Raw genomic sequence first — 23,664 nt, forward strand, 5'->3', positions numbered from 1 at the left:
GATCAAATGTGTCCATGTGCACATAGCTATTGTGTAGTATGTGTTTTGGTAGCATCTTCATCCTGAATCACGATATTTTCGCACAGAATTTAAAGGGATTATCAATATGGCTGCCAGATGCATTGTTGCAGGTTGTATCAATACAACTAAAGTAATCATGGTCCAGGGCAAGAAAAAAATGTAACGAAGTGATCAAAATAATAATTTTACATGCCTTTATCCACACTGTCTATGCGGGGAAATTGGGCCCAGTTCTGTAGATGACATCACACCAAGAGGGGGCAACAAATTGAATCTGGTGATGGAAAGGGGGCATTCCAAGTACAGTTAGTTATCTAACCATTACTCAAAAACTAATTGATATGTTGAGAAATGGCTGCCAGATTAATTTACAAGAGCAAAAAAATAATAAAGACAATATGTTAGTGACGCTATGGGTCCTTAATTCACGCTGCTATACAAGCTGTACACTGACAGGGCCCTTGAAACAAGATAAATTAATTAACTAGCGTCTCATTGGCCCTGCTACCGTCTGACAGTATCCCTCATTGAACATAGCAATATGTAGTCTATAGCATAAAAAACACAGCCTTACTTTTTGTGCATATCCTTTAACACCACTGTTTGTAGTCTTTGGAAGACATGAGGAGGCAGGAAAGGGGACCGCACCCGATCATCACCCGGGTGCCGGCAAGTATTCGTGGGACTGGACTCTTCCTGCTCACTAGAAGAAGTAGCTGTGACAGCAGAGATGGGATTAAACAAGGGTTAAAGATCATGTGACTATTCAATGGATTACTGGCTGCAGCATGCTAGGTGGTAATTGAAGTATTCCAACCTGCATTAATGACCGTAGCAACTGGACAACAGCTGGACTGGCTCGTTGAAAGGGAGGAGGAACCAGAGGCCGAAAGAGCAGAGGGGTCAGCGGTCTTGTTTAGAAATGACCTGGCTCGCTCCAGACACTGCTCAGCCAGTGTCAACATGCGTTCCACCTTCGGCTGAACCATATCCTTCTCCGAGGCTAAGCAGCGAGAGTTGTGAAGAACATAAAGTGATGTTTTCAAGGAATATGTTCTTAAACTGTTATTGAGTTGAGCTGCTTTTGTTTTTGCATACTAAAAATATTAAGTCAAAGATGTCACCTGAGATCTGACCTGTGATTTAGTTTTGAGCTTACAATCACCCACTGTATTCAGACTGATTGCTTTAAACCTGGTTAGGATGATTAACAACACTGCTGCTGTGTCTCTTCAGTCTCCTGTTATATTATTCCCTATAAGCAGTCACAAGCCACATTCTTAGAGTTTATTCTCTACTGCTATATTAGTAGTGTATGAGAGCAAAACTAAATGTGAAGAAAGAACAGAAGATTGCATTAGTTTGTGTTCTGTTGTGGTTCCTATGCCTAAATACAACTACGAAGACCTGGTTGTGCAAATGAACTAATGTCATGTTGGTCCAATCCACCGTATGTTTTCTTTCTCGATTTTCATAACAGAAACTAAAAGCTTAGTTGTTGTGCAGGAAAGCTAAGTGCTTTATTCGACATGGATGACCACATTATAGCGATTTGGTGATATTTGTTAGCATCAAGAAAATATCCTTAATAGTTGTAAGTGGCCCCCACAGTTGATTTATTTTGTAACCATGTTTCCGGGTTGTGAAGTGGCCAATAGAGCCGAATGTTGTTTTGCTCACCCGTAGTGTCAAGGGAAATGGATAAATAGTGACGTCACACGCCAGTTTGACACCCCGCTTCGTCACAGTATCTACATGCAGCAGGCTCTTAACAGGACAGCAGATAACTAAAGTGATTAAATGTTTATGAAGAAAGGTTAAAATGTAGGTCTTCTTCTCTTATGGCCGGCAATAAGGCAATATTTAAGTAAGCTATTTTTTGTCGTCACAATGTGCTGTTGGTCTGAGGAAGCACGTCTTCAGTTGCACTCTTGGTAGACAAAGAGGTGTATGTTAAGAATAGTAGTGGCGGGTCATTTATTTATTCCACGGTGAAAATACGCTTCACGGTACAACAAAGTACAACAAAGATGTATGAAAGACCAAGTCAGAAATAAAAATCGTACCCGTCGATCTCAGCGCTGGTGCTTATTGATGTCAAGGGCCGCTACAATAGTATTAACAAATTACACAAATAAATCTCTCTTAGGCTTAACAGCATAAACTATATCTTGATATCGCTAGCAAAGATTTATGCTGAACAACAGGGACATATATAGCTAAATAATGAGACAAAATAGACTTCACATCATAAAAACAACTGCAGACATGAACAAAGACTAATATTTGTAGCAGGAAATCAACTGCTGACAAACTTATCTTTTATCTCATTAGCATCACGATCACAGCAGCGCGGCACTCGTTATGTCAATCAAGTACGTTAGTTAGCGATGCACGAATAAGTCCAACTTTGTCTTTCACAGATTAATGCTTAATTTGTGGACCCATCCAGATGTAAAGGAGGACTGCGTGGCGAGGTTGGAAGAGTGGCCGTGCCAGCAACCTGAGGGTTCCTGGTTCGATCCCCACCTTCTACCAACTTCCGTCACATCCGTTGTGTCCTTGAGCAAGACACTTCACCCTTGCTCCTGATGGTCGTGGTTAGCGCCTTGCATGGCAGCTCCCGCCATCAGTGTGTGAATGTGTGTGTGATTGGGTGAATGTGGAAAATAGTGTCAAAGCGCTTTGAGTACCTTGAAGTAGGGCTGGCGAAATATCGATATACTCAATATATCGCGGGTTTGTCTCGTTCTCACGCAGTTGCTTTTAGCTGCGGGCATTACACTACAGGCTCTTCTCACTCTTTCTTGTCTCTCCTCCTCACAGAGACTTAAACAAGCGCACCTTCTTACATACGTCACATACGTATACGCCCTCGTTGAGCAGAGAGGTAGGGCATATGGCCATATCGCCCAGCCCTACCTTGAAGGTAGAAAAGCGCTATACAAGTACAACCCATTTACCATTTACCATTTAAAGACATGATGTGCCTCCAATCTTTTCTTCTCTAAAATAGTGTCAAGTGAAGTGAGGTAGCAGTAACCTCTTGGTGATGATAAATTGTTTAAATCTTTTTTTTTTATATTTTCTTAAGAGTGTTAAAATCCACTCCATCCCGTTTTTTGTTTTTTTTAAATGTCATGATCGCTTTTATATTTGCCTCTAAACCTTTCAAAATAAGCCGAGATCTGCACTGATGCAGGTAAATAAACAGTAGCCTAATGGGGCTTATAGGCCATCGCCTGAAACCCGGAAGGGTGTTACCTTTCTCAAGGGCATTTGACGGCTGTCATGTGTTTGAGTGGAGACTAGGAGATATAGATATATATGAATGATATACAGCTGGTATAGGCTTCAGCACCCACCGCGACCCCGTAAGGGATAAGCGGTAGAAAATGGATGGATGGATGGATGGATGAATGATATACATTTGGCCGACGATAAAGCTTTTTACACTATCGCTGTATCGTGATATTGTAGGTTAAATTACATATTCTAGCCGTGTACTGCACATTTGACGGCATCGAGCAAACAAACGCCATGTCCTCAAGGCACTGTAGCATTCTTGCTATTGGCCAATGTCCCTCCAGGGTGCAGCAAAGCCACTCCTATGTGACACATACCTTAAGAGTGTACGAAAAGAAACAAGAGAAGTGATTAGGTTAGAGAGAATATGTAAACTACTAAGAAATAATACATGTGTCACTACATTGAGGTAGGATAATGTCACTTTTATGTCAACCAGGAGGCACTCTTCTGAACAAAAGGAAAGTGAAGTGAAATTAGACACGGTAAGACATTATCAATTATCTACGTACGTCAAGATTGTCCAAACTAGGGCTGGGCGATATGGCCATTTTTTAATATTTTAAGGCCATATTGCGATACACGATATATATCTCGATATTTTGCCTTAGCCTTGAATTAACACTTGATGCACATAATCACAGCAGTATGATGATTCTATGTGTCTACATTAAAACATTCTTCTTTATACTGCATTAATATATGCTACTTTTAAACTTTCATGCAGAGAGGGAAATCACATCTAAAAAAAATCACTATTTTTTTCATACGGTGTTGATCTGGAAATGTTTGCCTCTGCATTTTGATGGTGTGGACGTGTGGCACCGAACGGAGATGTTGACGTGCGGAGTACGTAAATATTGTTTTTAATATTGTTGTGCAGCACTTTGGGAAAAAAAACAAAAAAAAACAAAAAAAAAACTTTAAATTTATATAGCGCTTTTTCTCAAGTGACCCAAAGCGCTTTACATTGTGAAACCCAATATCTAAGTTACGTTTAAACCAGTGTGGGTGGCACTGGGAGCAGGTGGGTAAAGTGTCTTGCCCAAGGACACAACGGCAGTGACTAGGATGGCGGAAGCGGGGATTGAACCTGCAACCCTCAAGTTGCTGGCACGGCCGCTCTACCAACCGAGCTATACGCGCCCAACATTTTTGTTGTTTAAATGTGCTACATAAATAAAGTGGATTGGATTGGAGTGAGCACTCTTCATTCACTAGCAGGGGACTTTTCAAATGATGCTACATATTAGCAACGCTTTTGCCCCACACTTGACATATTACGGTTGTCTGTTCGACATATTCCCACTTGAAGCCAAACCACCGCCAGACGATGGACCCCGTGCTGTTTTTTGGGGGAATTAATTATTCCTTCATTTGTTACCAGATTCGCACCTTCTTTCTCTTGTTTTACCGCTAGCATCACAGCTAACGTTAGCCATTCTGCTACCTCTCTGCTCCGAGAGGGCCTATACGTATGTGACGTGTGTAGAAGCTGCGCTTGCTGTCTGTGAGAAGGAGAGACAGGAAAGAGTAGGAAGAGCCTGTAGTGTAATGCCCGCAGCTAAAAGCAACTGCGTGAGAACGCATACTCGAATATCACGATATAGTCATTTTCTATATCGCACAGAGACAAACCCGCGATATATCGCGCATATCGATATATCGCCCAACCTTAGTCCAAACCTTTTCCATCAAGGGCCGCAGACTGACAAATGAAAAAATACGGGGATCAGTTTGATACATTAAAGGCTAAAACCAATTCAATGTACATCAGTGTATACTATCGTATTTTCCGGACCATAGGGCGCACCGGATGATAAAGCGCACTGCCGATGAATGGTGTATTTTTTCATATACCTGTATATGAGGCGCACTGGATTATAGGGCGCATTAAAGGAGTCATATTTATTTTATTTTTTTCTAAATGTAAAACACTTCCTTGTGGTCTACATAACATGTAATGGTGGTTCTTTAGTCAAAATGTTGCACAGATAATGTTTTACAGATCATCTTCAAGCCGCTTCCGGATGCGCCGTTTTGTGAGCGGTCTTATTTACATGGCGCACCTTCGACAGCGTCTTCTCCCCATCATCTTTGTTGTAGCGATGTAGCGTGCAAGGACGGGAGTGGAAGAAGTGTCAAAAGATGGAGCTAACTGTTTTAGTGACATTACTTAAATCAACAACGGAGCAGCATCTCCTCATCCGGAAACAACACCGGAAATGTTTCCCGTGAAAAATCATTCGACCGGAACTCTAATAACTAAAGTTCACTACACCGGTATGTTTTAGCGCTTTCATGGCGAGTTTACTGAGAGATATAATAACTTTACACTACTTAATATTAGAAATGGCAACAGCGGAGGATGAATGTCCCATAACAAGAAGATAGAGAAAAAGAAGAAGCTTATTGACTACGGTGTCGGCACGGACTACAAAAGTGGACGCGTGCAATTTTTCAGTATTTATGCAGATCTCAAATACAGATCAGCAGTTACCAGAAGGTAAGAAAAGTTGGTTTTGCATAATATTGGGAAACAAAACGCCAGATAATATGTCTTACCTTATACACACACCATAATAATACTCGTATGTTGAAGCACATCAAACGGTGCAGCGTACACTTATCTCTTATGTTTGACAGCCATCTTGTCACTTGTCATTACACCATGTACCAAATAAAATTGCTTCGAGGAGGGTAAGCTTAACCAAACGTATTCCTTACATTAGGCGCACCAGGTTATAAGGCGCACTGTCGAGTTTTGAGGGGAAAAAAAGGATTTTAAGTGCGCCTTATAGTCCGGAAAATACGGTATTTGAAAACAAAACATTATGTTAGCTTTTGTGCTATAGGTGACAAAGCAAATAGTGTTGTATCAAATATATCTTAATAATTAATTAGTTTAATTTTCAGAACATTTTGAAGGCCAATAAAAAAAATAGTTACAGGCCAAAAATGGCCCACGGTCCACATTTTGGACAACCCTGGTGTACACTATGACTGACTTAAGTGTTCATTTAGATATAATTTTGGTATAAGTTCTGACTTACACTAAAACTCCTCAACCAGAGGACCACATGTATGCATATACAGTAGATACAAATAAGTTAGAGCTTACTTTGAGACACAGCTTCCTCCAAAAGGACATGTGATATGTAGTTGATTGTCCGAAGGTATTCACAGTAAGCTTCCTGCAAGAAGAACAACACAATACCTTACAAAAAAACAGATACAAACTACTGTTTCAGCAATACAGTAGTACTTTGGGATTGATGAGTGCTTACATGTTTGTTGAGATACGAACTGTCTCTAGGCTAATTGACATGCTTTCGTTTACGGGCAAAACATTGTGTTTGTCACCCCGCGGTGAGGGATGTCTTGTCTTGGTTTCTTCTGTCTTGTGAATTGTTTTAGTTTGAAAAGTAACTCCTCTCGTTTCAGGTCACTTGCCCTTCTTTTTGTGTCATCAGGCTGATGTCATCCCTGATCCCTGATTGTTTCCACCTGTTCCCCATTACCCTCATGTGTCTTATAAGCCCACGCCTCCCTTTGTTCTGTGCCAGATTGTCTCGTTTATTCGTGCCTCTCTCGATTCCTGTCCATGCCTTGCCTCGTCTCGTGTTTAAATATCTTGATCCTGAATTCCTTCGTTGATATTTTGAGTTTTCTTTTTCTCCTCCTCAGCAGAGTGATTTTGTGTTATTTAGTTTTACAGCCGAAGTGGTGAGTTTTCAGTTTTTCTTAAAGTTCTTCATTTTCCTTAATTTTTTGAGTCACATTTTTTGTTAACCTTTTTAGATTATAGACAGTGTAGAAGTTTCGTAGCCATTGTTTCTCCCTCCTGTTGGAGCGTTTTTTTGTTTATAATAAATTTCATAGAATACACGGCGCCAAGTATAGTTTGTTATTGTTTTTGTGTTTTCCTCCTTTCGGAGTGATTTTCGGTTGTTCCTTTTTGTGGAAACTTTTTCGCCGACTACTTTAGTTATAGCCTATATTGAATTGCCCTGACTCTAGAGGTGAAAGGAAGCTTTCAAAATAAAAGCCTGCCGAATTAATCCCTACTCTGCATCTGAGTCCTATCTTTTGACCAAGCCTGACAGTGTTAGGAGCCACCCCACCAATCGGTGGAGGGAATGTCACAGTGAACCCCGTAAGATATGCCCAAAAACATCCATTTTTAACTTGCTAGCAATAACTTATAGCTAGAGATGCACAAAACTTTGTTTTTCCAAACATCAAAAGGAAAAAAGTGAGTGTGAATGGCAATGCTGAAAAGAAGTGGATGATATTTATTGAATAAAGGAAAAAAAATTCAAAAATATTACAAAGTGTGTAGCTAGCTACCTTGATGAAGCAGTTGCTTATCATCACCATACTGAAGCAGAATGAGTCAATAACTCCAACTAAGGATGTTAAAATAATATAATAATATAAAAATTGGAGAAGCTGATGATGGAGTGTTTGATGAAGAAGCAGCTGGAAGTAGATACCGTAGAAGTCCACTCTCCAAGGTAAATTCTGTAAATTAATATTGTATGACTTCATAAAACTACTGTAGTTGTTTGTACTGCATTCTATTGTATTGTTTATTGATACGCTAATTCTCATATAAAAGTTTGTTTTTCTTTTTAAAAAAGTAAAGTAACTAAACAAATAATAAATAAGGTTCTCATAAATAAATAGTTAAATGGGAACTGCACTTTTCTTTTAGGAATTTTGCCCATCATTCACAAATCTTATGTCAGACAAGCAAGCATACATATGTTTTTCTTTTTTATGCATTTTAACTTGCAAATAAATGTGATCAAAAGTCCACTAACAATGGAGTCACTCTATTCTGCCTATAAAGCGCTTTAAAAAACCTCCAAACACTTCCATCAATGTTTTATATACACACCCCGTTTCCATATGAGTTGGGAAATTGTGTTAGATGTAAATATAAACGGAATACAATGATTTGCAAATCCTTTTCAACCCATATTCAATTGAATGCACTACAAAGACAAGATATTTGATGTTCAAACTCATAAACTTTTTTTTTTTGCAAATAATACTTAACTTAGAATTTCATGGCTGCAACACGTGCCAAAGGTGTTGGGAAAGGGAATGTTCACCACTGTGTTACATCACCTTTTCTTTTAACAACACTCAATAAACGATTGGGAACTGAGGAAACTAATTGTTGAAGCTTTGAAAGTGGAATTCTTTCCCATTCTTGTTTTATGTAGAGCTTCAGTCGTTCAACAGTCCGGGGTCCCCGCTGTCGTATTTTACGCTTCATAATGCGCCACACATTTTCGGTGGGAGACAGGTCTGGACTGCAGGCGGGCCAGGAAAGTACCCGCATTCTTTATTTACGAAGCCACGCTGTTGTAACACGTGCTGAATGTGGCTTGGCATTGTCTTGCTGAAATAAGCAGGGGCGTCCATGAAAAAGACGGCGCTTAGATGGCAGCATATGTTGTTCCAAAACCTGTATGTACCTTTCAGCATTAATGGTGCCTTCACAGATGTGTAAGTTACCCATGCCTTGGGCACTAATGCACCCCCATACATCACAGATGCTGGCTTTTGAACTTTGCGTCGATAACAGTCTGGATGTTTCGCTTCCCCTTTGGTCCGGATGACACGATGTCGAATATTTCCAAAAACAATTTGAAATGTGGACTCGTCAGACCACAGAACACTTTTCCACTTTGCATGAGTCCATCTTCAATTATCTCGGGCCCAGAGAAGCCGGCAGCGTTTCTGGATGTTGTTGATAAATGGCTTTCGCTTTGCATAGTAGAGCTTTAACTTGCACTTACAGATGTAGCGACAAACTGTATTTAGTGACAGTGGTTTTCTGAAGTGTTCCTGAGCCCATGTGGTGATATCCTTTAGAGATTGATGTCGGTTTTTGATACAGTGCCGTCTGAGGGATCGAAGGTCACGGTCATTCAATGTTGGTTTCCGGCCATGCCGCTTACGTGGAGTGATTTCTCCAGATGCTCTGAACCTTTTGATGATATTATGGACCGTAGATGTTGAAATCCCTAAATTTCTTGCAATTGCACTTTGAGAAACGTTGTTCTTAAACTGTTTGACTATTTGCTCACGCAGTTGTGGACAAAGGGGTGTACCTCGCCCCATCCTTTCTTGTGAAAGACTGAGCATTTTTTGGGAAGCTGTTTTTATACCCAATCATGGCACCCACCTGTTCCCAATTAGCCTGCACACCTGTGGGATGTTCCAAATAAGTGTTTGATGAGCATTCCTTAACTTTATCAGTATTTATTGCCACCATTCCCAACTTCTTTGTCACGTGTTGCTGGCATCAAATTCTAAAGTTAATGATTATTTGCACAAAAAAAAAAAATGTTTATCAATTTGAACATCAAATATGTTGTCTTTGTAGCATATTCAACTGAATATAGGTTGAAAATGATTTTCAAATCATTGTATTCCGTTTATATTTACATCTAACACAATTTCCCAAGTCATATGGAAACGGGGTTTGTACACCCTGTAAATATATATATACCGTAATGTAATAACAGGCACATTTATAAAAACATGTAATATTTGTGTATTTTGATCATTTTAAGCATATAGAGGCGCATTCATTTCAAAAACACATCACAACGTTCGCTTTTTCCTTCGACAACATCACTAATTACTATTTACAGCAGACTTAATGAGAGCCATTAAACGCAACGAAACATAACTTACTGTACAATGTCTGCTGTCACTAGGATGGCAACTGTTAGGATGTTGTTATATTCCCATTGAGATGAAAAATAACTCATAATGCTCATGAAGAATAAAGGGGGGTGAAACCAGGCTTAGACTTAAGCAAACGTTATTGATCCACAAGGGAAATTGTTCCACACAGTAGCTCAGTTACAAAGGATGGAAAGGGTAAGGATGGAAAGGATAATACAGGTATTAAGTAGACAATAAATTTACCATAGTAGCAATATAAAATATAACATATGTAATGTTTACGTATTATATATACAGTATATAATATATACTGATATATTATATCATATTTTTATATAATATATACAATATATAACAAATTTGTTATATATTGTATAACAATATATAACAAATTATATATTGTTATATATTATAAAACAAGCAAATATCTCAGCAAAAAAAACAAAATGGCAGCATAAAATAGAGAGTATATCCAGCAGAATTAACTAAGCTAGTTACCTCTCCGTGATCACGGCGCCACTATAGTTTGTCTGCGTTGGTGCTTATAAAAACAATATCACTAATACTTGGTTAACATTCAAGTCACGAATCGCAAATGGAGTATTATTGGCACTTTTTGGATGGTTATTTAGGGCTTTATGGGCGGTATAGATGACCTCATTGTAAGCTGTCTTTTATTTACGAGTTAGAATGCATTAAAAAAATGTATCCGTCGTTTTGCCTCTCATAATGATTGTGAATGATAGGCAAAATTTTAAAAAAAAGCGCATTTACCCTTTAAATAGGATGTAATTCACATAATTACAGTACAATTAAAAACTGAGCCCATCGTCATCATCATCGTTCGACTACACCAATAAGCTAACAAGCCACGAGGGTCTGTGATCCAAAGTACGGATTTTGTTTAGATTTATATACAAAAGTAAACATTGACATGTGCAAAGGCAGTAATATATGATAAAACAAGACGGCAGCTCAAGAAAGACTTTCCCGTCTATCCCTTCTTTATCACAAAGAAAAAAAAACGCCAGGTGAACAGCTGATTTCACTACTTCTGGCGCTGACGTAAGCTGATTCCCGTCTCTTATGTGATCATAGGACAGAGGTAGAGAACCTATGGCTCTCGAGCCAGATGTGCCTGTTTTGATGACCGCATGTGGCTCTCAGATAAATCTTAGCTGGCATTGCTTAACACGATAAGTAATGAATAATTCCTCTGGTAATCAGAGTTAAAAATAACGTTCAAAATATAAAACATTCTCATACATTTTAATCCATCCATCCGTTTTCTACCCCACCTGTTCGAAAAGTCGCATTAATGGTAAGAAGTATTTTACTTATTATTGAACAGGACAAGCGATAGAAAATGGATGGATGGATGGTTAGCTTCAGAATAATAATGTTATTCTGAGACTTATTATACTCTAAAAATGTTGGTCTTACTTAAAAATGCACGCATTTAGTTGTATTCAGTGTTAAAAAATATTATATGGCTCTCACGGAAATACATTTTTAAAATATTTGGCTTTCATGGCTCTCTCGGCCAAAAAGGTTCCCGACCCCTGCCATAGGATGAACAAATATACTACAGTACTAGGACTATAGTGGCAATAAACAGATAGTTTCTACAGCAGGAGTTCTCAAGGGGGCCATTTGTGGCTCTTGACTCGTTTGTCATTGGCCTTAGGCACATTACCAAAAAACAAAAACACCAGCAAAAATTGAGAAAACAGCAAGAAGCACAATGAAATAAAAACTAACTGTTACAGTCAATAAAAAACCCCACAAAGCTTTGTCTTTAAAAAACAAAAATATAAAATGTTTAATAAATATATACATATACACATGCACATACACATACATGCGCGTGCACACACACACATACACGAACATAGTTGACAAAAGGGTATATCTTGCTTTGGTTTTTGGCTGAGACCAGAGATCTCGGGCTCAAAAAGGTGGGTGACCACTGCTTTAGTGTATAAAAAGTTACAAGACATTGTAAGATAAGAAGCTATCATACATTATACTTATGCTACTTCATTCTTGACAAATAACACCAAGATGTTGGCATGTATTACAGAAACAAAGACATTTGGGGGATTGCAAGGAGACATGATAGACAAAAGTGATGGTCAAAGACTGCTGAGAAATGCAGTGATCAGATAGTCCATCCATCCATTTCCTACCGCTTGTCCCTTTTGGGGTCGCGGGGGGTGCTGGAGCCTATCTCAGCTGCATTCGGGCGGAAGGCGGGGTACACCCTGGACAAGTCGCCACCTCATCACAGGGCCAACACAGATAGACAGACAACATTCACACTCACATTCACACACTAGGGCCAATTTAGTGTTGCCAATCAACCTATCCCCATATGGAGTTATATTTGTGCCTTAATTTTAGGTCGCCAAAGCAGATTTTGAGCAAAGAAAAATGTATTTTGCGAGCACATACATGCTATTTTGAGAAGAAATTAAACTCAAGTGAAAAATAAAATTGAGCGAAGAGACGCTCTTGTTTGTGCAACCTGGGAGCAGGTTGAAGTTATTTTTGTGAATTGTTTGTCCATTTTTAACAGGTTTTGCATCACTTGGAGCTTTCTGTGGGAAGTTTTTAATGATGAAGTGCATCTATTTAAGCATCCTTGTGGTGCTTTGGACTCATTTTTTTCCCGGTTTGCCTGTGGATGGAATGTTATATCCAGTTTGGAAGCCAGAGCCGAAGAAAAGAAACACACTGACAGACGTGGCAATTTATCAATGACCACAACATTATTAGGGTCATTTTTTAATTTGTCCTTTGATTGACTGACGTATTGACTATAGGCCAAGTCCTACAATTGTATTACATTTTTTAATGCCTCTGAACATCGCTTTTAATGCCAGTTAAGGCTCTAATTTTCGCAAAATCCATTTAAAGACTTGTAATGCTTTTTAAAGTTTCGCGGAAACCCTGTATATATACAAACCCCGTTTCCATATGAGTTGGGAAATTGTGTTAGATGTAAATATAAACGGAATACAATGATTTGCAAATCATTTTCAACCCATATTCATTTGAATATGCTACAAAGACAACATATTTGATGTTCAAACTGATAAAAAAAAATTTCTTTTGCAAATAATCATCCATCCATCCATTTTCTACCGCTTATTCCCTTCGGGGTCGCGGGGGGTGCTGGAGCCTATCTCAGCTACAATCGGGCGGAAGGCGGTGTACACCCTGGACAAGTCGCCACAATCATTAACTTTAGAATTTGATGCCAGCAACACGTGACAAATAAGGTGGCAATAAATACTTTAAAAGTTGAGGAATGCTCATCAAACACTTATTTGGAACATCCCACAGGTGAACAGGCAAATTGGGAACAGGTAGGTGCCATGATTGGGTATAAAAGTAGATTCCATAAAATGCTCAGTCATTCACAAACAAGGATGGGGCGAGGGTCACCACTTTGTCAACAAATGTGTGAGCAAATTGTTGAACAGTTTAATAAAAACCTTTCTCAACCAGCTATTGCAAGGAATTTAGGGATTTCACCATCTACGGTCTATGATCAAAGGGTTCAGAGAATCTGGAGAACTCACTGCACTTAAGCAGCTAAGCCCGTGACCTTCGATCCCTCAGGCTGTACTGCATCAACAAGCGACATCAGTGTGTAAAGGATATCACCACATGGGCTCAGGAACACTTCAGAAACCCACTGTCAGTAACTACAGTTGGTCGCTACATCTGTAAGTGCAAGTTAAAACTCTCCTATGCAAGGCAAAAACCGCTTATCAACAACACCCAGAAACGCCGTCGGCTTCGCTGGGCCTGAGCTCATCTAAGATAAATGATAAATTATAAATGATAAATGGGTTGTACTTGTATAGCGCTTTTCTACCTTCAAGGTACTCAAAGCGCTTTGACACTACTTCCACATTCACCCATTCACACACACATTCACACACTGATGGAGGGAGCTGCCATGCAAGGCGCTAACCAACACCCATCAGGAGCAAGGGTGAAGTGTCTTGCTCAGGACACAACGGACATGACGAGGTTGGTACTAGGTGGGGATTGAACAAGGGACCGTCGGGTTGCGCACGGCCACTCTTCCACTGCGCCACGCCGTCCCCAAGATGGACTGATACAAAGTGGAAAAGTGTTCTGTGGTCTGACGAGTCCACATTTCAAATTGTTTTTGGAAACTGTGGACGTCGTGTCCTCCGGACCAAAGAGGAAAAGAACCATCCGGATTGTTATAGGCGCAAAGTTGAAAAGCCAGCATCTGTGATGGGTGCATTAGTGCCAAAGACATGGGTAACTTACACATCTGTGAAGGCGCCATTAATGCTGAAAGGTACATACAGGTTTTGGAGCAACATATGTTGCCATCCAAGCAACGTTACCATGGACGCCCCTGCTTATTTCAGCAAGACAATGGACTGTTGAACAACTTAAGCTATACATCAAGCAAGAATGGGAAAGAATTCCACCTGAAAAGCTTAAAAAATGTGTCTCCTCAGTCCCCAAACGTTTACTGAGTGTTGTTAAAAGAAAAGGTGATGTAACACAGTGGTGAACTTTCCCTTTCCCAACTACTTTGGCACGTGTTGCAGCCATGAAATTCTAAGTTAATTATTATTTGCAAAAAAAAATTAAGTTTATGAGTTTGAACATCAAATATGTTGTCTTTGTAGTGCATTCAATTGAATATGGGTTGAAAGGGATTTGCAAATGATTGTATTCCGTTTATATTTACATCTAACACAATTTCCCAACTCATATGGAAACGGGGTTTGTACTAGGGATGTCCCGATAACAGTATTTTGATACCGGTACCAGTATCAAATTTTATTTCGATACTTGTCAATACTTATCGATACTTTTCTATATAGAAGCCACCACAAAAAACACAAAATCTTACGGTACATTAAACATATGTTTCTTATTGCAATCGAAGAAAAATGGTGTCCTAAAAATAAAATAGTGAACAGCACTACAGTCGGGTGATACTGCTTGAATTGTGACCACAGACAGCAAGCGAGGTAATTCTGTCCACTCCCCACTCGCTACGGAGCAATACCCTGGCAACGACAGATGGAATACCGCACAAAAAGCACCGGAGAAAGAGAGGGAAGAGAGGAGGTGTCCAAGGCAGACTGAGGCAATAGGGGTTAGATAACGGACACCGGCTTCCTCCGCTCCCGACTATCCTTCTGTCGAATGTTCAAACCATCCAGAATAAAATGGACGAACTACAAGCTTACGCAAGATGTAAGCGTGATTTTCGAGACACATGTTTGTTGGCCTTCACAGAGACCTAGCTGAAAGTCTCCACAGCAATGAGGATCTTCACCTTGGGTGTCAAATACATTTTAGATCGGAGGCCACATGAGGAAAAATCTACTCCCAAGTGGGCCGGACTGGTAAAATCACGGCACGAGAACTTAGAAATAAAGACAACTTCAGATTTTTTTCTTTGTTTAAAAGTAAAACAAGCGCATTCTGAAAATGTACAAATCATAATGTTGTTAGGTTTTTTTTACACTTACATGTTGCGGTTAATATTATTCTATCTTTATTTCTCGTTATTTATACTTTCTGAATAAAAGATGTGATAATGTTCATTAGTCAACTCATGGGTGTTAATTTTCAATCTATCAAGATAAAAAAAATAATATCAAAATCAAATTACAGGACGTTATTTATGTAGTTTGCTCATTTTCCTCGACTGGTGCATTAACGTCATGTGTTTTTTTGTTTTTTTTACATATGTAGTAGGGCTGTGAATCTTTGGGTGTCCCACGATTCGATTCAATATCGATTATTGGGGTCACGATTCGATTGAAAATCTTTTTTTTTTTTTTAATTCAACACGATTCTCGATTCAAAAACAATTTTTTCCCGATTCAAAAGGATTCTCTATTCAGTCAATACATAGGATTTCAGCAGGATCTACCCCAGTCTGCTGACATGCAAGCAGAGTAGTAGATTTTTGTAAAAAGCTTTTATAATTGTAAAGGACAATGTTTTATCAACTGATTGCAATAATGTAAATTTGTTTTAACTATTAAATGAACCAAAAATATGACTGTGGAAGTCTGGTTCCACCGGGTTCTTCTGACCACCAACCACGGACATGACAGCAGTGTTCAGGGTTTTGAACAAGGTTTTATTTTCAGTCTTTTTGTGCTTTTCAGCAAATGTCTTTCTCGTCTGTCTCGCTCTCGCTCGTGCTCCACCTCCTCTCTTCTTCCCGACTGCTGCTTTTAACAGAGCGACAGGTGATCAGACAAACACACTCAGCTGTGTCATCCACTCACCTGTCGCTAATCTCGAAGCCGGTCCCGACACGTCCCGCCTCGCTGCAGGTCCGCAGGCCACGCCCCTCACATACCTCCACCGCCAGACTCAGGCCGGGACGCCGTCCGGCCGCGCCCACTCCCCCCCCCAGTGAGGGAGCGGGAAAGGAAGTCGGCCACAGCCATCTGTGCCCCCGGTTTGTGAATCACTCTGAAGTTGTAGGGTTGCAAAGCTAGATACCAACGGGTGATCCGCGCGTTGGCATCGTTCATGCGGTGGAGCCACTGGAGGGGTTTGTGGTCCGAGCAGAGGCTGAATGATCGCCCCAGGAGGTAGTATCGGAGGGCCCCGACCGCCCACCTGATGGCGAGGCACTCCCTCTCCACTGTGCTGTACCTTGCCTCCCTTTCGGACAGCTTCCGGCTGATGTAGAGAATGGGTCGGTCGACGCCCTCCACCTGCTGGGACAAAACCGCTCCCAGTCCTCTGCCCGACGCGTCAGCCTGCAGACAAAACGGGAGAGAAAAATCAGGCATGTGCAGGACCGGTTCCTCGCAGAGGGCCTTCTTAACCCTCTCAAACGCCTGCTGGCACTGCTCCGTCCACTGGACCAGATCTGGAGCACCCTTTCGGGTGAGGTCAGTTATTGGGCTGGTAAGGTCCGCAAACCGGGGGATAAACCTCCGGTAGTAACCCGCCAGACCCAAAAACTGCCTCACCTCTTTTTTCGTCTTGGGGTTTGGGCAGGTCGCAATTGCCGCTGTTTTATCTACCTGCGGCCGCACCTGCCCTCCTCCCAAGTGGTACCCCAGATACTGTACTTCCCTCCGGCCAACTGCACACTTCGCCGGGTTGGCGGTGAGCCCTGCCTGTCTCAGGGACTCGAGCACTGCCCCCACCCGCCGCATGTGTTCATCCCAGCCGCTACTCTGGATGATGACATCATCCAGGTAGGCCGCAGCGTATGCAGCGTGGGGTCGCAGCACACGGTCCATGAGGCGCTGGAACGTGGCGGGCGCACCGAACAAGCCAAACGGAAGTGACACAAATTGGTACAAACCTTCCGGAGTGGAAAAGGCCGTTTTTTCCCTGGACTCTGGTGACAAGGGAATCTGCCAGTAGCCCTTGGTTAAATCCAGTGTCGTGAAGAAACGAGCAGCGCCCAGCCGATCCAGGAGCTCGTCGACCCGAGGCATTGGGTACGCGTCAAAACGTGAAATTTCGTTCACCTTGCGGTAATCCACACAGAACCGCACAGACCCATCCTTCTTCCCTACCAGAACAATGGGACTGCACCACGCGCTGTGGGATTCTTCTATTACCCCCAACTCCAGCATGGATTTTAATTCCTCCCGAACTACTTTGCGTTTGTGTTCGGGGAGCCTGTAGGGCCGAGACCGCACCGTAACACCTGGTCTCAATATGATGCTGGATGAGGTTCGTGCGCCCGGGCCGAGGGGAGAACACATCAGAGAAGCGCTGCTGCAGTTTAGCAACATCCGCTCTCTGCGCTAACGTGAGCTGATCGTCACAGAGGAGGGGAAAGGGCGGACCAGCACGCGGGACCTCCGGCCCGAACTCCCCCTCCTCCTTAACCACCGTTACCATGGAAACAGGCTCCGCCTCCTTCCACGCTTTCGGGAGGTTTATATGATAAATTTGGGTGGCTCCGCCCCGGTCCGAGCGCCGGACCTCGTAGTCCACATCACCCACTTGCCGTGTGACCTCGAAGGGTCCTTGCCAGCACGCAAGTAATTTCGAGCTGGATGTGGGGAGTAATATAAGCACTTTTTCTCCCGGTGAAAATTTTCTAAGCTGAGTCCCCCTGTTATACGTGCGCTGCTGACGTTCCTGGGCACGGAGCAAATTCTCGCGTGACAAGTGCCCCACCGTGTGGAGTTTTGCTCGCATGTCCATGACGTATTGAATTTCGTTTTTGCTGGAGCTTGGCCCCTCCTCCCAGCTTTCCTTAATTACGTCCAATACTCCGCGCGGCTTCCTGCCGTATAGTAACTCAAAAGGCGCAAAGCCTGTGGAGGCCTGAGGTACCTCCCGCATCGCAAACAGTAGGGGATCCAGCCATTTATCCCAATTTGGTTTGTCCTTATGTGTAAACTTACGGATCATGGTTTTCAGCGTTTTATTCAATCTCTCCACCAGCCCATCTGTTTGTGGATGGTATACGCTGGTGCGGATCACTTTAATTCCCAATAATCCGTACAGTTCCTTTATCGTGCGTGACATAAAGGACGTGCCCTGGTCAGTCAGAATCTCTTTCGGGATTCCAACTCGGGAGATGACCTGAAACAGGGCCTGCGCTACACTCTTTGCAGAGATGGAGCGCAGGGGCACTGCTTCGGGATAGCGTGTTGCGTAATCCACTAGGACAAACACAAAGCGATATCCCCGTGTGCTCGGGTGGAATGGTCCGATGAGGTCCATACCCATTCTTTCGAAGGGGACCTCCATGAGCGGCAATGGGCGCAAAGGCGCCTTTGGGGTGGCCGCCGGGTTCACCAGCTGATAGTCCGGGCAGGCAGCGCACCAGCGGCGCACGTCTGCCCGGATGCCCGGCCAATAGAATCGGACCATGACCCGATTTAGTGTTTTATTATACCCCATGTGGCCAGCCATGGGATTGTAATGCGCCGCCTGGAAAACCATTTCCCTGCGGCGTTTTGGCACCAACAATTGGGTGGATTCCTCTCCGGTCTGAGTGTCACGGCTCACTCGGTATAGTCTATCTCTCATAATCGAGAAGTGAGGGAACACCCGCGCTGCTCCCGGGCGCACCAGCTGACCGTCGATGTAATCCACCTGGTCCCAGGCCGCGCGCAAAGTTTCGTCGCGAGACTGCTCGAGCGGAAAATCCTCCATAGGGTGCCAGTGGGGGGGCCGGAAGTATCGGACGGACCCGCGTCACCACTGAGAACCGCGCGGATGCTCCCCTTTCCTACGGTCCGTGAACGCACGCCCACACATTGTGTCAGTAAATGGTTAAACCCCGGCCAATTTGTGCCCAAGATTACGGGGTGCGAGAGGTGCGTACTTACAGCTACCTCGACCCTATGCTTTTGGCCCTCATACCAAATTTCTACTGGCACCATAGGGTACTCGTGCACATCCCCATGAACACACCTGATTTTTAGCCGTGTTGCCTGCCTCAAAGCCCCGGGTCGAACCAGGTTCTGGTGGATCATGGTCTGCCCGCAGCCCGAATCCACCATCGCCTGGTATGTACTCCCCTGTATCGTTACCTTCATACCGTACGTCTCCCCCGGGCCGGGGGAGGGCACTGAAGGAGCGGCCACCCGGCTCACGCGCCCCACCTCCACCTGCGGAGGTCCGTGACGCGCGCGACCGGGCGGCCCACGCCTCCAGCACGCCTGCCCAAGTGTTTGAGGGGCCGTCTGCGCGGGAGATGTTCTGGAAGCAGCATCCGGGACCTGCGGAGACAGAGCAGAGGGAGGGTCACGTGGGAAAAAGTGGGGAATGTGTCGTTCTCTCTCCTCGCGGTGGACAGCCAGGTGGTTCTCGGCGAGGGTCACCGCTGCTGCGAGGTCCCGGGGCCGGTGGTACCGGATCCAGTTCGCCGTCCGCGTCGGGATCGCTTCCACAAACTGCTCCAGTACGATCTGGTCCAGCAGTCGGCCATCTCCCTCTCCCGGCTGCAGCCAGCGCGTCGCCGCCTCCTGGAGCCGCTGGCCAAAGGCGAATGGCCGGTCCTCCTTCCCCAGACGCATGGACCGGAACCGTCGTCGGCAATCTTCGGCGGTGCCTCCCGTCCGGTCCAGCACCGCCCTCCTCAGGTCCTCAAAGCGCACTCTGGAGGGCGCCGGCAAGCTGAGCGCCGCACGCTGCGCCTCCCCCGTCAGGAGCGGCAAGAGCCGCACCCCCCACTCTTCTTCCGGCCACGCGCATGCTCTCGCCGTGGCCGCAAAAATGTCCAAAAAGGCATGGGGATCTTCTTTTTCTCCCATGCGGGGGATGGTGACGGTCGTCGGCACTGACAGTGCGCCGCCCCCCTGGTCCGCTAACGCCCGCAGGACCTGGCACTGTTGGCGGGTGGTCGCTGCCAGCTCAGAGAGCGCTCCCGCGAGAGCCGTCAGGGTGTCGTCTTCCCCGTCCTCCGGTGGTCCAGCCGAGTTGGGCGCCAAATTGTGGAAGTCTGGTTCCACCGGGTTCTTCTGACCACCAACCACGGACATGACAGCAGTGTTCAGGGTTTTGAACAAGGTTTTATTTTCAGTCTTTTTGTGCTTTTCAGCAAATGTCTTTCTCGTCTGTCTCGCTCTCGCTCTCGCTCGTGCTCCACCTCCTCTCTTCTTCCCGACTGCTGCTTTTAACAGAGCGACAGGTGATCAGACAAACACACTCAGCTGTGTCATCCACTCACCTGTCGCTAATCTCGAAGCCGGTCCCGACACGTCCCGCCTCGCTGCAGGTCCGCAGGCCACGCCCCTCACAATGACTTATTTTATCTTTGTGAAAATATTGGACACAGTGTGTTGTCAAGCTTATGAGATGCGATGCAAGTGTAAGCCACTGTGACACTATTGTTCTTCTTTTCTTTTTTTTTATAAATGTCTAATGATAATGTCAATGAGGGATTTTTAATCACTGCTATGTTGAAATTGTAACTAATATTGATACTGTTGTTGATAATATTCATTTTTGTTTCACTACTTTTGGTTTGTACTGTGTCGTGTTTGTGTCTCCTCTCAATTGCTCTGTTTATTGCAGTTCTGAGTGTTGCTGGATCGGGTTTGGTTTTGGAATTGGATTGCATTGTTATGGTGTTGCTGTGTATTGTTTTGTTGTATTGATTAATAAAAAATAAAAAAATAAAAAAAATAAAAAAATGAAAAATAAAATTATTAAAAAAATAAAATCGATTTTTTTTAAATGAGAATCGATTCTGAATTGCACAACGTGAGAATCGTGATTCGAATTCGAATTGATTTTTTCCCACACCCCTAATATGTAGCGTCATCTACAAAGATACAAAGAATTGCTATTTTAGAACAGCTGTTTCTTTCATTCAAACATTTCGGCTCATTTTTATACTTAGCAAACTTATCCCGCGGTCCGGGTAAAACCTGTTTGCGGGCCTGATCTGGCCCACGGGCCGTACGTTTGACACCCTTGATCTACACATTAGCGGTTTCGGGCACTGTTCGGATGGACCAATCGATTCGCATAACGAACAAATCCTGCGGAGTATGTTTTGACATCATTGAGAGGTAAATAATAATAAATGATAAATGGGTTGTACTTGTATAGCGCTTTTCTACCTTCAAGGTACTCAAAGCGCTTTGACACTACTTCCACATTTACCCATTCACACACACATTCACACACTGATGGAGGGAGCTGCCATGCAAGGCGCTAACCAGCACCCATCAGGAGCAAGGGTGAAGTGTCTTGCTCAGGACACAACGGACATGACGAGGTTGGTACTAGGTGGGGATTGAACCAGGGACCCTCGGGTCGCGCACGGCCACTCTTCCACTGCGCCACGCCGTCCACGCCGTAATGTAATAACATCACAGTTCGGGAGGAAATATGCACCCCCCCACCTTGAGTTTTTATCCATTTCACTTTGGCTTTTTTACATGTCAAGGGAGTTTGAGGGCCAGCCAGCATCCTGGCTGATCGCAGAGATAACCAATAGACTCAAAGCTATCTCACTCGAATTCCAAATGTCAAATACACAGGACTTTGAAGACTTATGAACAATATGTCACCTTTGCAACAACCCTAAAAAAAACTCCAGAGTAGTTCTGCACGGCCGCAGCTCGATGTACTTGAAAACTTGGGCAAGAGCAGAGGGAAAAAGAAAGTGAAAGTGTGGAGTGCAGAAAGCAGTAATTACTGCACGTTAATATGGATAACGGCAAACATGCAGACACGTTCATTGGGCACACAACATACATTTATTTCCTCTCAAATTATTCTATTTTTCTTCTTAAAAAAAAAAAAGCATGCATGTGCAAGCAAAATTAAAAAAAATGTGCCCAAATGCAGCTGAGATAGGCTCCAGCACCCCCCGCGACCCCTAAAAGCAGGGGTCCCCAAACTTTTTGACTCGTGGGCCGCATTGGGTTAAAAAAATTTGGCCGGGGGCCGGGCTGTGTATGTATATATATATATATATATATATATATATATACATACATATACATACATTGTCTTTTTAATCCGTTTTGACATTTAACATTGTCACGTTATCAATGGGAAAATTCATTTTTAGACAATAGGATTTGCCTGAGCGGCTAGGAGACACCGAGAGTAACAAGCGGTAAAAAATGGATTAGAAAGGAAAGATTTAAAAAATAAATAAAACAAAAAATAAAATAAAATACAACTTTTTTTTTTAACTTGGGTCTTCCCATGTGCCGGATTTTGGATGCTGTGGGGCCGGATTTGGCCCGCGGGCCGTAGTTTGGGGACCCTGACTAAAAGGGACAAGCGGTAGAAAAATGGATGGATGGATGGTGCTTAAAATCTGCCTCTGCGACCTCAAAATTAAGGCACAAATGTAACGCCACAAGATAGCGCTCTACCCCGAAAGGGAAAAATGGATGGATGGAAGATAGCGCTCTAAGATAATCTGTACATGTTCAATAAATAAAGATAAGATACCTTTGTAAAATATCCATATGTTCAATAAACAAAGATAAGACAGCATACTAAATAAACATATGTATAAATAACGATAAGATAGCTTTCTGAAGTGACAGCTAGTTGACATAAGTAGCTTCCGCGTTTCGTTTTAGCGACACCTACCTTGTGTCTGTTTCCTCCGTCCAGATTTATTGCCGTTTTCGCCATTTTCATGGCATTCTGAAGCGGCTTCACGTCAGCTGTAGCCATGTTGATATTTTTAAAATGCTGAGTTGACTTCCATGTTTATTCGCTACTTTCCCATGTTCCGTACCCGGATGCACGATGAGTACAGGCATGCGCAAATAGTACGTCACTTCCTGTTGCTTTGTGAGACAGCAGTTATGTTCCAGTTACCATGTTTGTTTGTTTTGTTTTGTTTTTTTCAATGACGATGTGATATACAAAATTAAGTACAAAATAAAAATAAAATGTCATTCAAGAATACTGTATTTATTTTGAAACCGCAAGGATCCGTACAAAAACCTGAATACTTAAAAAACAACGTTGTTGTTGAAGAGCAACAATTAGATTAAAACAATGGTTTATTTCATATTTCATAAAACAAAAATTTAAATCATCACTCAGCAAAACGAAAAAATGTACTACATCCATCCATCCATCCAAAGAGGGTGTAAAAACAGTTGGGTTTTTTATTATCCAAAACCG

The 23,664-nt window shown here is 43.0% G+C and overlaps 2 protein-coding genes across 3 annotated transcripts in view; both read right to left on the minus strand.

Moving 5' to 3' along the window:
* The window catches only part of vps9d1 (VPS9 domain containing 1), an 83,844-nt gene extending 60,548 nt beyond the window's left edge, over positions 1–23,296 (minus strand). For both annotated transcript variants that reach the window (XM_061927986.1, XM_061927985.1), the window contains exons 1-4: positions 23,119–23,296; positions 6,449–6,521; positions 839–1,024; positions 596–737 (exon numbers count right to left, since the gene is read on the minus strand). In XM_061927986.1, coding sequence (XP_061783970.1) covers positions 596–737; positions 839–1,024; positions 6,449–6,521; positions 23,119–23,205 — 488 coding nt within the window. In that variant the 5' untranslated portion in view covers positions 23,206–23,296. The remainder of the gene's footprint in view (positions 1–595; positions 738–838; positions 1,025–6,448; positions 6,522–23,118) is intronic.
* On the minus strand, positions 16,416–20,537 carry LOC140677557 (uncharacterized). The gene is made up of 2 exons (XM_072912267.1): positions 19,587–20,537; positions 16,416–16,832 (listed from the first exon to the last, which is right to left on the minus strand). The coding sequence occupies exons 1-2, from the start codon at positions 20,535–20,537 to the stop codon at positions 16,416–16,418; spliced, it is 1,368 nt and encodes a 455-aa protein (XP_072768368.1).
* Positions 23,297–23,664: the final 368 nt, after the last annotated feature.

This window comes from Nerophis lumbriciformis, linkage group LG35 (assembly GCF_033978685.3).
Source record: "Nerophis lumbriciformis linkage group LG35, RoL_Nlum_v2.1, whole genome shotgun sequence".
NCBI lineage: Eukaryota > Metazoa > Chordata > Actinopteri > Syngnathiformes > Syngnathidae > Nerophis > Nerophis lumbriciformis.

Coding starts and splice junctions, on each gene's coding strand:
- LOC140677557 (XM_072912267.1), bottom strand. CDS start 20,537: ATGTCCGTGGTTGGTGGTCAGAAGAACCCGGTGGAACCAGACTTCCAC. Junction 16,833..19,586: donor GGGAGACGTACGGTATGAAG/GTAACGATACAG, acceptor TTTTGTCTGCAG/GCTGACGCGTCGGGCAGAGG.